We start from the raw sequence: 11525 nt of genomic DNA on the forward strand, positions 1-11525 counted from the left end.
TGCATTAGTTAGTCTGTCATTAACGCCCGTGGTCTCTCTTTCGCTCCGCAGCAAAACCTTTGCACCACCACGGACAGGAGTGCCTCAGGCTCAGGGTGGACGTCGTGGCTGCTGATGGTGAGTCTTGCCCCGCCCTGCTGGCCAGAATGGGAACAGCACAGTCGCCTCATCATAACAGTTGTGTTCGACTGGTTAAGGAGTCGAGCAGAGGAGCTGATGTACGTTTGGTTTTCTTCCAGGCTCTCAGGAGGCCAGAGTGGCTAAAGGAGGAGGTACAGGTGCGGCTGGAGGCGGAGCTCACAACCCCTCCAACAGACTGCCTGCAGGTATGTTGACCAACCCAGCCTCCCGTTCTAATTATCCCTAATTATCCAGGGCGGTTGTAATCTAGGTATCCAGGGTGGTTGTAAAGATCGGGGTTAGATTTTCCACATTGGTCCAGGTGGATGCGTTTATGCGTTTCTAATGTGTCTTCTTCTATCTTCAAGCAGATGACCCAGTGGTGATCCTGCCAGATGTCCAGAAGAGTGTGAGGACGAACTCTGCAGCGACGACGACGTCCCTCTCAATCCTCTCATTGCTAGTCCCATTTTCATTACTGCTATTGTTGCACTGAGTGCACACGAAAGAACTGCTATTCCCAGACATTCTCTTTCAGGGACTACAATGAAGACAGTCCGTGGGGGTGAGACCACTGAGTCAAAAAAAAGACACTTTTCCACGCCCAGTGCTGGCCACAGGGGAGAGAGACTTTTGAAGCTTGTAAAGTACGGATGGACTCACATCACGCACCAAGTGTGCTGAGTGAATATTGATCGAGAGGACGTGTTTGGACTTCATCTCATTTTTTCCATTTTTTCCATTTTTTTTTTTTACTTTTTTTAACTGTCTTCAAAAAAAAATCTCTTCGGGAAAACGACAAAGAAAATATGAAGAATTTTGAAGACGAACCTAAACCGGCCGAAGAACAATCAAAACTACCGTTACAAGACACCACGAGATAGACAAATCTATTTGGATTATTGTAGTTATACATTTATATTGCATAAATCAGCATTTCATGAAAAAGAGAATATCGTACCTTTTGAGCCAAAGATCAGTCATCATCTCTTCAACTTGTACACTAATTCCACCCTTTGAGTGTCGTGCACCGTTTGTTGTATTGTTATCGTAATGGTATTGAGTGACATTGATGTCCCAAGTGGTTTTCTCTAAATGTAGCAGTGACAAAAGCAGGGGCTGTTCTCATGGCTACCGTTCCTTTGCTAACTCGACCATGTGCTTATATACTGTAGCACTAATAGCCTACCGCACAGTACAGACACACCCAACATATACACTACACAACAGTTGTACATACAGACACACACACACGCACACCGACATCAGACACTCGGCAACACTACATGACACTGACAGGTGTTAACGTGTACATTCTGTGAAGATAATTTATAATGTTTGCAGCTGAGTTGAGACGTTTTAATGTATATACCATATGTTCAAGAAATGAAATGTTTACCGTTGGCAAGAGATGAAATGTTTACTGGGCAACAGGGAGAGCTGTTCACTCTCTCTCTGTGTGTGTGTGTGTGTTAGAGGTAGTACTTGTGTGAAACGGGGAATGTGTGCGTTTCGGTTGAGAGTAAGAGAATGAGGGAAAGATTGAGTGGAAAGGAGAGATAAATAAAAAACAAAAAAAATATTCTGCCAAAAGCAAACACTGATGTTGTGTGTAGCAAGGAGAGGCGGGACTTCTCTCTGTTTGTTGGATCTTGCCCCTGTATCGGTTAAACTGACCAAGATGAACAGCCGCCATCACTTCCTTCTTAGTGCAGGAGACAGGACCAATCACTGTCACGGTGCTTTACTCCCACGACGTGTCTAAACCCCCAGTAGCCCAGGCAAGAACCGGCACGCATGCTTTCAAAAGCAACCGATCAATAACCCACATCACCTGAATCAAAGATCAATAATCCACATCACCTGAATCAAAGATCAATAATCAACTCTCACAGGGAATTGTGGCAGTTTTGGACTTTGATGTATTTGTAGAAGGTTTACCTACCGCTAAGAATTCACTCCACACCAGACAAGACACGGCATCCAACCGAGTTGCCAAGCACAACTTCACCTCGCAGGCTGGCTTGATACGACAAAGCACAACAGCGTATATATGACTACCATTGAAGTCGATCTTTTTTGTTATCGGAAATTCTTGTTACCTTATTTTGTACATGTGTAAGTAAGAAAAGTGTATAATATGTATATATATAGAAGATTATATAAAAGACCTGTTTGATAAATATGCTAAATGTGAAATTTTCATGTGAAATAAAAAATATTTTTGGAAAACCACAACCGTTTCCTTGTGTTGTCTTTTTCCACGTGGTCTGTACTAAAGTATAGTTCTTCCAATCCTCTAGCTCAGCCGTTCTCAAACATTTTCACTAAACTGACACAAATTAGACCACGGACCCCCATTTGATAAGATTTTGTGCCAGGGTCCTCCTCTGATAATATTTTTGCTTTTAGATGTTTTATTACATAAAGTGTATGAAACCCATTTCCAAAATAGTCATGTCATTGTGTTACTTATTATGGATGGAATTATAGTGAAAATAAAGTATTCCCCTTTTTGCTGGGGACCCCTGGAACCCCCTCAAGGACCCCTGGGGGTCCCCGGACCCCACTTTGAGAACCACTGCTGAAGTACCGAGGACAGAGTTTCTCAAAAACCGTCTTGGTGCTAACATCACTGTCCCCCCCATCTGCTTACTGTAAGGAACCAAGGTGATCTCAGCACTGAAATAGCTTTCGGGAACCCTAACCACTTCCTGCTTTTTATTAGATTGGAAGGATTTCCACAGACGGTCAATAGCCGAGATAATGGCTCACACATACTAATGTGACAGGAGTCAAAGAGAATCAAGGCCAATGGCAGGAAAGAGATAACAATAGAGAGAGAGAGAGAGAGAGAGAGAGAGAGCTATGTTTATCATTAGCAATATAGAGAGAGAGAGAGTGCTATGTTTCTCATTAGCAATAGGCTTGCCTTTTGGCAGGGAGACTATAAATACACAGGTGTGATCCTTCTACTGTCTTATCTCGACCTTCTGCTGAGCCTCCTCCCTGTGACCCCCCCCCCCCCCTCCCCACACACACACACACACACACACACACACACACACACTCCAATCATCTCCCCTGATGCTGCTCTCCTCAGATCATCTCCCCTCTGGTCCTGCCCTCCTCCTCAGTCACTCTCTTGCATGACAAGTCATTGTTCTCATCTCTCTCTCTCTCTGGTCTCCACCCCCTCACAGAGAGAGAGAGGAGCTTTACGGCCATGACAGTAAAAGCAGCTGTAGCATCAAAAAAAAGTGGTGCCACCGCCTCTCAACTCCCCAGTGTTTTCAAAAGGGCCGCATCGTAAATTAGACCAGGGTGGACAGAGCCCTTAACCGGCCGACCCCTGGAAGAGGCTCCGCTGAGCGCCGCCGCCTCGTATAGAGGCGAGATGCTTCTCTCTCTATTTGCTCGCTCCTTCAGCGCCCTGGCTTGAGCAAACGTGAACAGCAATGAGGAACAAGACAAGACAGTGGTGGCAGACGCTTTAAACGCCCGTAGTAAATGTTTAGGGCTAGTGCGGAGATAACTGTGTGGCAAACACAGGACACAGGAAACAGGAACAACCCGAGAATGATGATGTCTTTAACTATGCTGGCTTAGGGAAATTTGCCGTTCAATTCAGTAGACACTCTCATCCAGAATACAGGGGTGCCGTCTGGTATTTTGGGCCCCATGAGAAGATGTCACATTGGGCCCCACCACCACCACCACAGACTAATTGCAGCATCCTCACACCTCCAGAACCCACTGGACCCGGTCAAAGAACTCCCTTTGCAGCCGGCTCGCCACTTAAGCACAACATGAATCAAAGTTGCAGCGGGCAGATGTGATTTTATAGCAGAAGAAGAAGACGAACAGAACCTTGACTGCAGTATATTTTATAGCAGAAGAAGAAGACGAACAGAACCTTGACTGCAGTACAGTATATAGTGACTCAGTATATAGTGACTCCGGTGTTCCCCCGAGAACCAGTAAAACAGGACACGGACGGACCGATGTAGCGGTCGGCGGGTTTAACAGAACCAGCTAGAGCTGAGCCAAGATGTGACACTCCAAATTGGGAGGGGTCCATCATGAGACGCAGCCAGAAAGCAAGACATTTGCGAGAGAGGGCAGCAGATAGAGTGGGTTTTAGCAGCACCAGCTGGTCTATCTGTGTGTCTCTGGACCGAGTCAGGTCCAGCAGGCCACGCTATCAGCAGGACGCGCCATGGCCGCTCCCGGGCCGGGCCGGCCTGCCTGTTAACTGGAGCCAGGAGGCTCTGCGCTACAGGGCCTCGGGGAGGTTACCCAACGTTTTTGTAGTTATTTGCAGCTCTTATATCCTTCCATCCTGCTCCGAAATTGGAAGCCGGTGTCCCATAACTGAGCATCAAAAGCAGCTGTTTTGTCTGCGTGTGTAAGAAGAACAATAGGCTGGCCCATAGGCGATGTGACTTTTGATTCTCGTTCACATCATCTTCATGCAGTTGGGCGAGATTAACTTTGCTTTGCCCCTTTTTATCCCCTCTTCTGCTTGCTCCCTGCTGCTTATAATAATGGCTTGAGATGATGGAGAGGTCAGGGAATTTAATATCGAAGTGACATTTCGAGCAGATCGTCTTCCTCAGATTGACTACAACAAACAACAGAGGATCTAGGCATCTTCAATGTCCGATATAAACCCTGATGGAGGGAAGGACGCTGTCAGCGCGGTCACACAGCGCAGTGGGAGCCTGTGTGCTGCGGTCAGGGCACTGCTGGCCCCCAGCCACCGGCCGGCAGGCGGGTGTGGCCTCCTCTTCCCGAAAAACAGTCCCTGTGTCACACGCTCTGCGCCGTCGCCCCTGCCACGGTCATCTGTCTCGTTTTCCACCCCATCCTTCCTTCCTGTCTATGTCACTTAGTCACCATCTCCCATTTATATTCACTGTCACTCTCTCATTCTATTCCTCTTCTTTTGCTGTCTGTCTGTCTGTCTGTCTGTCTGTCTGTCTGTCTGTCTGTGTCCATCTGATGTCTGTCTGTGTCCATCTGATGTCTGTCTGTCTGTCTGTCTGTCTGTCTCTGTCTGTCTGTCTGTCTGTCTGTCTGTCTGTCTATCTATCTATGTCTTGATCGCCTCCCTCTTTCTTCTCTGACCTTGTCAACTAACTCCATCTCTCTTTCTCTCCGTCTCTCTCGATGGTTTTGAGGTTTTGCTGTGAAATGTGTGGGTGGGAAAAACGTATTTTCTGTGAGGAAAAACGATAACCTATCATTTTTTCAGTCTTGGTTCTCAGCCTATGTGCGGATGGATTTGCTCCCGGCAGTGTCACACTGACTGTCTCCAGCAAAGTTGTTTTTTGATAGTGTTGGAAGCTCTCTACGTGGGGGCCATGCTGCGGGCGCGACCCTGCGACTTGCCCCTCTCTGCCTCTAGTTGTGTTTGTTCCTGTTGTTGGAGCTCTCCTCTCCTCTCTACTGTCTCTGTCCACCGTGCCACCTCAGAGGGAGCAGAGGGCGAAGAACATTGTGTGCACATAAGTCATGGCTCTCTCTCAGCCCCGGTCGATTGTCAAATCAGCCGCTGCCAAAGCCAGACAGACCACTCATGAAATACTGCTAAATGGCACGTACTGTAGGCCCACTCCAGAAACGCCAAAAAAGAATACAGGCACACAAAAAACCCACAGTTGCGACAAAGAGGATTTTGGCATGATCTCTCACTAAGCGATGTAGGGAAGAGTTTGATACATGAGCAAGCATACAGAACTTACCACTTTGTGATACAATAATAGAATGAATAATTCAGATCATTCACAACAAATCAGTGTCTCCATGTCCAATGTACAATGGAATCTCAACTTTTGGTCAACTTTGTGTTTAATTAGTATGTTTCCAATGAGGAGTCATCCAATCCTGGACTAACCTCTCACCTGAAAGTGACCTGTAACAGTTATTATTAATAATAATAATAATGATGATAATGATGATGATAACAATAATAATAACAACAACAACAACAACAACAACAACAACAACAATAATAATAATAATAATAATAATAATAATAATAATAATAATAATAATAATAATAATAATAAAAGGGGGAGGGGGTAGTAGGGCTGACTTCAGGTATTATGGGATACTTTAACTATGGAGGGTATATTTTCATGCCTGAAAAAAAAAACTTTTTAAAAAGGTTTATTTTCACTCATCAGGCATGAAAATATACCCTCTATAGTGAAAGTGTCCCATAATACCTGAAGTCACCCTATTTGTTAGTATTTATGTTTATGGCACACTGACACATTAACTGACAGACAGTGTTTATAACTCACTATATGACAGATGTCTGGTTGACATCAGGCATCAGTCAGTGCTCATGTACACAGTTTGATAGTCTCCCATTCAGCAGACCAGACGGTAGTAGTCATTGTTTATGTAATTCAAGGTGTCTGCATTGTAGCGATGTGATTCTTCTCTTGTGTAGGCGAGACCTTCAGGAAGATTACTCTGAGTTTGGATGAATGAAGGACCTGTGCTGGGCTGCCAATGTCTCATACTTTCAGCTAAGAAGCAAGGAAAGATGATCAGTTCTCTAGTGAGTTTTATTCCTCCACAACATCTGACGGCCAATGGGTTTAAAATAACTGCTTGCTGCCCGGCTAAAATGATGCATCGCAAAGTTGAGAGCACTGATTTCTTTCAGAAGTCCATTGAAATGCAAAAGCAGCGCTCCGCACCATTCTCTCCAGAGGGGCAGACCTCTCACCTCCGAGGCCGCCCGCGAGTGAGTATGCAGGCAGATACAGAATTACTATGCAATCATTATTATGGATTTTGCTCAGTGCTTCGAGTTACTATATCAAGTGCCTCCTATGTGACTGCCTCTTAACAACAGCGGCGGTGACGGTAAAGTCCTCTCACGTACGCCCGTAAACAAAATGCGGTGAGATTACCAAAAAGAGAGAGAGAGTAAGAGGTCACTCCTAATGGGACGGCTTTGCATTCCCGTCTGTGCATCAGATTACAGTTACGTTGGTATTAAAATGTCTGGTGATGATGTATGGTTGGTTGGCTGATGGCTATTTGTGTGTGCTTGAAGGGATTAAAATACAAATCAAATGTAGCCTACAAAAATGCTTGTTTTTCTATACCGGATGTTCACATGACAATGAGAGGTCAATTAATGTGCGAATGCTATGGCATTATTATCCAAATAAAAGCGTTTTGTAAGACAGCCTGCGGAAATTCACTGAACAGATGAACGTCTTCAAAGTTGGATTTAGAGAGAAGGGTGACAAAGAAGAGTGATTAACTCAATTATTTCACATGTGGCTATGAGTCAGAACATAACTGCCTACCAAGGGAGGCGTTTTTGGTGTAACTGCCAAATTAGCTTTTTCTCTGCTAAATCACAGGTTGCGTTTCATCCAGTCTGCTCTCAGCAGCTTGCTTGCAGATCTTCACGGGGGGGCGGCGTTGCGAGGCATGATGGAGCTGCAGCCAAACGGCACACACCAGGCAGATCTCCTCTCGCACACCGAGAGAACTGCCAACTGCTTTTGGACTTGTTCTGACCTGCCAACTCTTTTTGGACTTGTTCTGAAGTTATGGGAGCTTTTGAAAGCCTATAATGACGCCTTTGGCCCAGGCTAGCCTTTGTTTATGCACAGCAGGAGTCAGTGAAAATGAGCACAGGCAGCGTTTTAAGGCTGACACAAAGAACTGCACAGTACTTGCCAAACTCACATTAGTTCTGGACTAAAATGGTAAATGGACTGCATTTATATAGCGTCTTTCTAGTCTACCAACCACTCAAAATGCTGTGCAACAATGCCTAGTCACCCATTCATACACCAATGGCAGCAAGCCACCACACAAGAGTAGGAGCAATTTGGGGTTCAGTATCTTACCCAAGGACACTTCGACATACGGACTTGGAGGAGACAGGGATCGAACCACCGACCTTCTGATTAGTGGCCGACCCGCTTTAGCTCGAGCCACAGCTGCCCCCTATAGCCGACTACATACATACATAGCTTACATATTCTGAATGAAATAACCCTCTGTAAGGGGAAAGAGGGAAAGGCTATGTCATGTATATTTTATACTGTTGGCTACAGAGTTGGACAAAAGAGATCTGTCTCTTGCACAGAGGGAGGCATTGAGCAGTTGATATAGAGCCTGCAGGCCATGTGGTTCTTGATTGGAGAAGACATTCATCATATTTGCAAGCATTCATGCACACACGCGCATACCTCCCGCCCCCACCCGGACCCCCGACCCAAACAGAAGCACTTCCATGGGAGAGAAAACTGAGGAAAATAGACTCCGATTTAATTAAGTCACAGCAATAGCCTCGGGGCACACAGTCTGAAATGGAATGTACAATTCGTAAAAGATAAAATCTAGCCGATACATACTGACAAGCAACAATCTCCGGGCACACACATCTAGGTCTATATAATAGCCTTTTTTTGTAATAAGGTAGGCGGAGAGGAGCTGAGAATTCCCTATGGAAGCAATCTTTGTCAGGTTCTGTTCCAGTGTAACCCTTGGGTTTCATTAGTTGGCATATCACAGTGACCAGCAACTGGTTGCAAAGAATATTTTTAGGATGTGCTCTAGGACATAGAGAAGCCTGAAAAACAGGTATTTCCTTACAAAAAACAAACGGCTCCATAATTGGTCACGTGAAGATGCAGATTTTTTTTTTTTTTTTTTACATCCTGGTAATTACATTCAAACTGATCTCTTGGTTGAAATTATTATAGAGTATTGTGTGTGATAATTGTTTATGAAAATATAAATACATCTGATGTAACACCAAAACAAGGCTAGGTTGGAACCTAGCATAATGGCCAGCACGATAAAAGCGTTCACGAGCATCAGCACGCAAATTGGACTGGACAAAGCCAGATATAGGGCCCGCTTGCGCTGGCCAAAAAAAAGATTGTAGAGTAACTCAGGAACTTATCCTGAGTTACTTGCATTTCTCATTTCTTCCAAGTACAGCTGATCAATATCTAATTTTTAACAAGCTGTTACTGAGGCGGGCTATCTAAACACTAACATCACTGCTCAAAAGTAAGTGATGATGGATATTCATATCATATCTGCTGGTGAGAACGGGAAAGACACTCGGACCACGATCACATCCTCAACAACAGCAACTGCAAAGTGTGTCAGCTTTTTGTCTCTCCGGTCAGAGTCTCTCAAGAAGTCTCTAGAAGGGGGCGCTTCTCAATCTCTAGTCCATCTTCAAGCCCTTTCTCCTCAGGTCCTCTTTGGCTTCTTTGATCTGTTCCTGCAGCTCCTTCGCCGCCTCATCACAGTCATTGAAGGTGGCCACCCTGTAGCCCACGGTGGCCAGGGAGTAGCAGCCGAACGACACCAACAGATACAGAGGCATGGGCCAGGCGACCTCCCTGTAAGTCTGTGGTAGGCTGAGGTCCAGCAGGTCGAAAGTGACCAGAGCCCAGGCTGCGCCCAGCAGAGACACGCCAGACACCCACTCCAACAGCTTGGTCATGATGAGGACGGACAGCAGTCGATGACAACCTGCGAGAGAAAGAAACGGTGACGGTAACGTCATAACAAGAGTCGGATACAAGCAAGAGGTAGGCTACCCACCACTACCCACAGCCAAAAAGAGTGTGCTGCTCAACCTGCCGACTTCAGTTATTTGCTTGTTTGTAACGTTACACGTCAAAAGAATAGAGATTCAACAAAACCTCTAAACTAGACGTTACATTCGAGAAAGTGGTAACATTTGGTTACATCATTCGGAATAATATTCCACCAAATTAGCTGCCGTTAGCTTTAGCTGTAAAGCACAGACGTTAGCGTGCTCTATGATACGCAGGGACACTGCAACTTGGCATTGACAAACATGTGTATCATATCAAAACTGCCTCGTAAGTTTAACGATTGTTTCACATTAAAAGCAAAGCAGTAAATCAGTTATAGTAAGAATAATCCGGGTGTTTTACCTTCTCTCAAACGCCAACTCAGCTCTGCGCAGAGATATGACGTAGCACGCCGCAGTGCCTTTTGGGAAATGGTGTTGTCAGCCACTATTACTAACAACCAGACCAGAGGCAGACAAGAGATCTCTACATGGCTATACACACAGTGGCTCTGACTGCCACTGTCAAGATAGGAGTGGATGAAAAATAGGGCGCCAGTGATTAGAAGAACATTCACTATTTCTATTTAGGATATATAATAATGCTATGTAATGTGGGTCACAGAAATCATCACAGAAACGCCCCCACCAGTTGTCTGTCAGGGGAGGGAGGGAGAGAGACAGAGAGAGAGGGAGGGGGAGAGAGAGAGAGATCTGTTTTGATTGAGTCCTTAATTAGCCCCAAGTCAAGCTTCAACACTTTCAACACACATTAGCCCCCTAATTGTTTCTCTCTCTCTCTCTCTCTCTCTCGTACCCTCAATTTAGAAAAGCCATTTTGAAAATGGCATCAGCATTACCACCAGCTAAGAGCCATCTATAAATACTAATGTTATGCCAAAGCAAGGACTTCAACAACAGTTGCCAGAATTTCATTAGGGGCCCCTGGTGGGAGCGCGTTGTCATTAGCTCTCAGTGGCTGTCTAGGTGCTGTGGGTCACATCCGTTCATTCAGAGTGCTGTCAGGGGGGCAGAGAGGGCACGGACCTCTCTGCACTGAAATCAAGAGGAGTGGGACACGTAAACATCATTCACTTAGCTGGGGGCCGTGGAGACACTAAAGAGCCAGTGAGACGTAAACATCATTCTTTTGGCAAAATGGAGAGTTATTCTAGGGACGTTGGTGTTTATGTTTGTCTGCCCCAGTGTTAGGAGTGTAAGTGACAACGTTCGTGCGTGCGTGCCGGGCCAGTGGGGCAAAGCCTGTTTCTTGTGTTTATGCGAGGTGTAATATGTACAAGCGTAGATTATAGTGGGAGTTTTACCCTTATGTCTATCTGCGGAAAATGTAGCCTAAATCTTTATAAATAAAAGCAGAAATCAACAATTGTATTTTGGAGTTTGCAGTGCGAGTCCAGGATGCTGAATCTTGTGCATGACTTTAAAACAGTCCAAATATTGTGATAAGACGAGGATATACACTGTAAATGTCTGTCCACATTTATTGCATGCAGTTTGTTTTCCTAACATTGATCGGGAGTGCAGGCTTATCTCTGCGTTTGTTTGCACTCCCACGGATACAGACATGAATGTAAGTGGTAAATTGAAAAGAGGGTAAACTATTAACTCCAGTCTATGATCATCATAAAGCAAAGAAACATCAATATAAAAAAAAAACGTTCAAGCCTCAAAACCACTATTTTCTTTTCTTTTTTTGTATTCATTCATTATTTATTGAGTGCATGTTCATCAACATAATACAGGGATAATGACATTTTAATATTCCCACTCATTTGTTTAG

The 11525-nt window shown here is 45.0% G+C and overlaps 2 protein-coding genes across 2 annotated transcripts in view; one reads left to right on the forward strand and one right to left on the reverse strand.

Annotated features, from left to right (window-relative positions):
• The window catches only part of LOC310772066 (ephrin-A1-like), a gene marked incomplete at its 5' end in the record, with an annotated part of 3849 nt that extends 1555 nt beyond the window's left edge, over positions 1 to 2294 (forward strand). Inside the window, 3 exons of the mRNA XM_083664532.1 lie at positions 52 to 117; positions 240 to 326; positions 492 to 2294. Coding sequence (XP_083520658.1) covers positions 52 to 117; positions 240 to 326; positions 492 to 616 — 278 coding nt within the window. The 3' untranslated portion in view covers positions 617 to 2294. The remainder of the gene's footprint in view (positions 1 to 51; positions 118 to 239; positions 327 to 491) is intronic.
• A 6155-nt stretch (positions 2295 to 8449) lies between these two features.
• Positions 8450 to 10121, reverse strand: LOC310772067 (dolichol-phosphate mannosyltransferase subunit 3-like). The gene is made up of 2 exons (XM_083664533.1): positions 10089 to 10121; positions 8450 to 9657 (listed from the first exon to the last, which is right to left on the reverse strand). The coding sequence occupies exon 2, from the start codon at positions 9626 to 9628 to the stop codon at positions 9347 to 9349; it is 282 nt and encodes a 93-aa protein (XP_083520659.1). The 5' UTR covers positions 9629 to 9657; positions 10089 to 10121; the 3' UTR covers positions 8450 to 9346.
• Between the last annotated feature and the right edge of the window lie 1404 nt (positions 10122 to 11525).

This window comes from Poromitra crassiceps (assembly GCF_964638095.1).
Source record: "Poromitra crassiceps genome assembly, contig: HAP1_SCAFFOLD_1851, whole genome shotgun sequence".
NCBI lineage: Eukaryota > Metazoa > Chordata > Actinopteri > Beryciformes > Melamphaidae > Poromitra > Poromitra crassiceps.

Coding starts and splice junctions, on each gene's coding strand:
- LOC310772067 (XM_083664533.1), bottom strand. CDS start 9,628: ATGACCAAGCTGTTGGAGTGGGTGTCTGGCGTGTCTCTGCTGGGCGCA.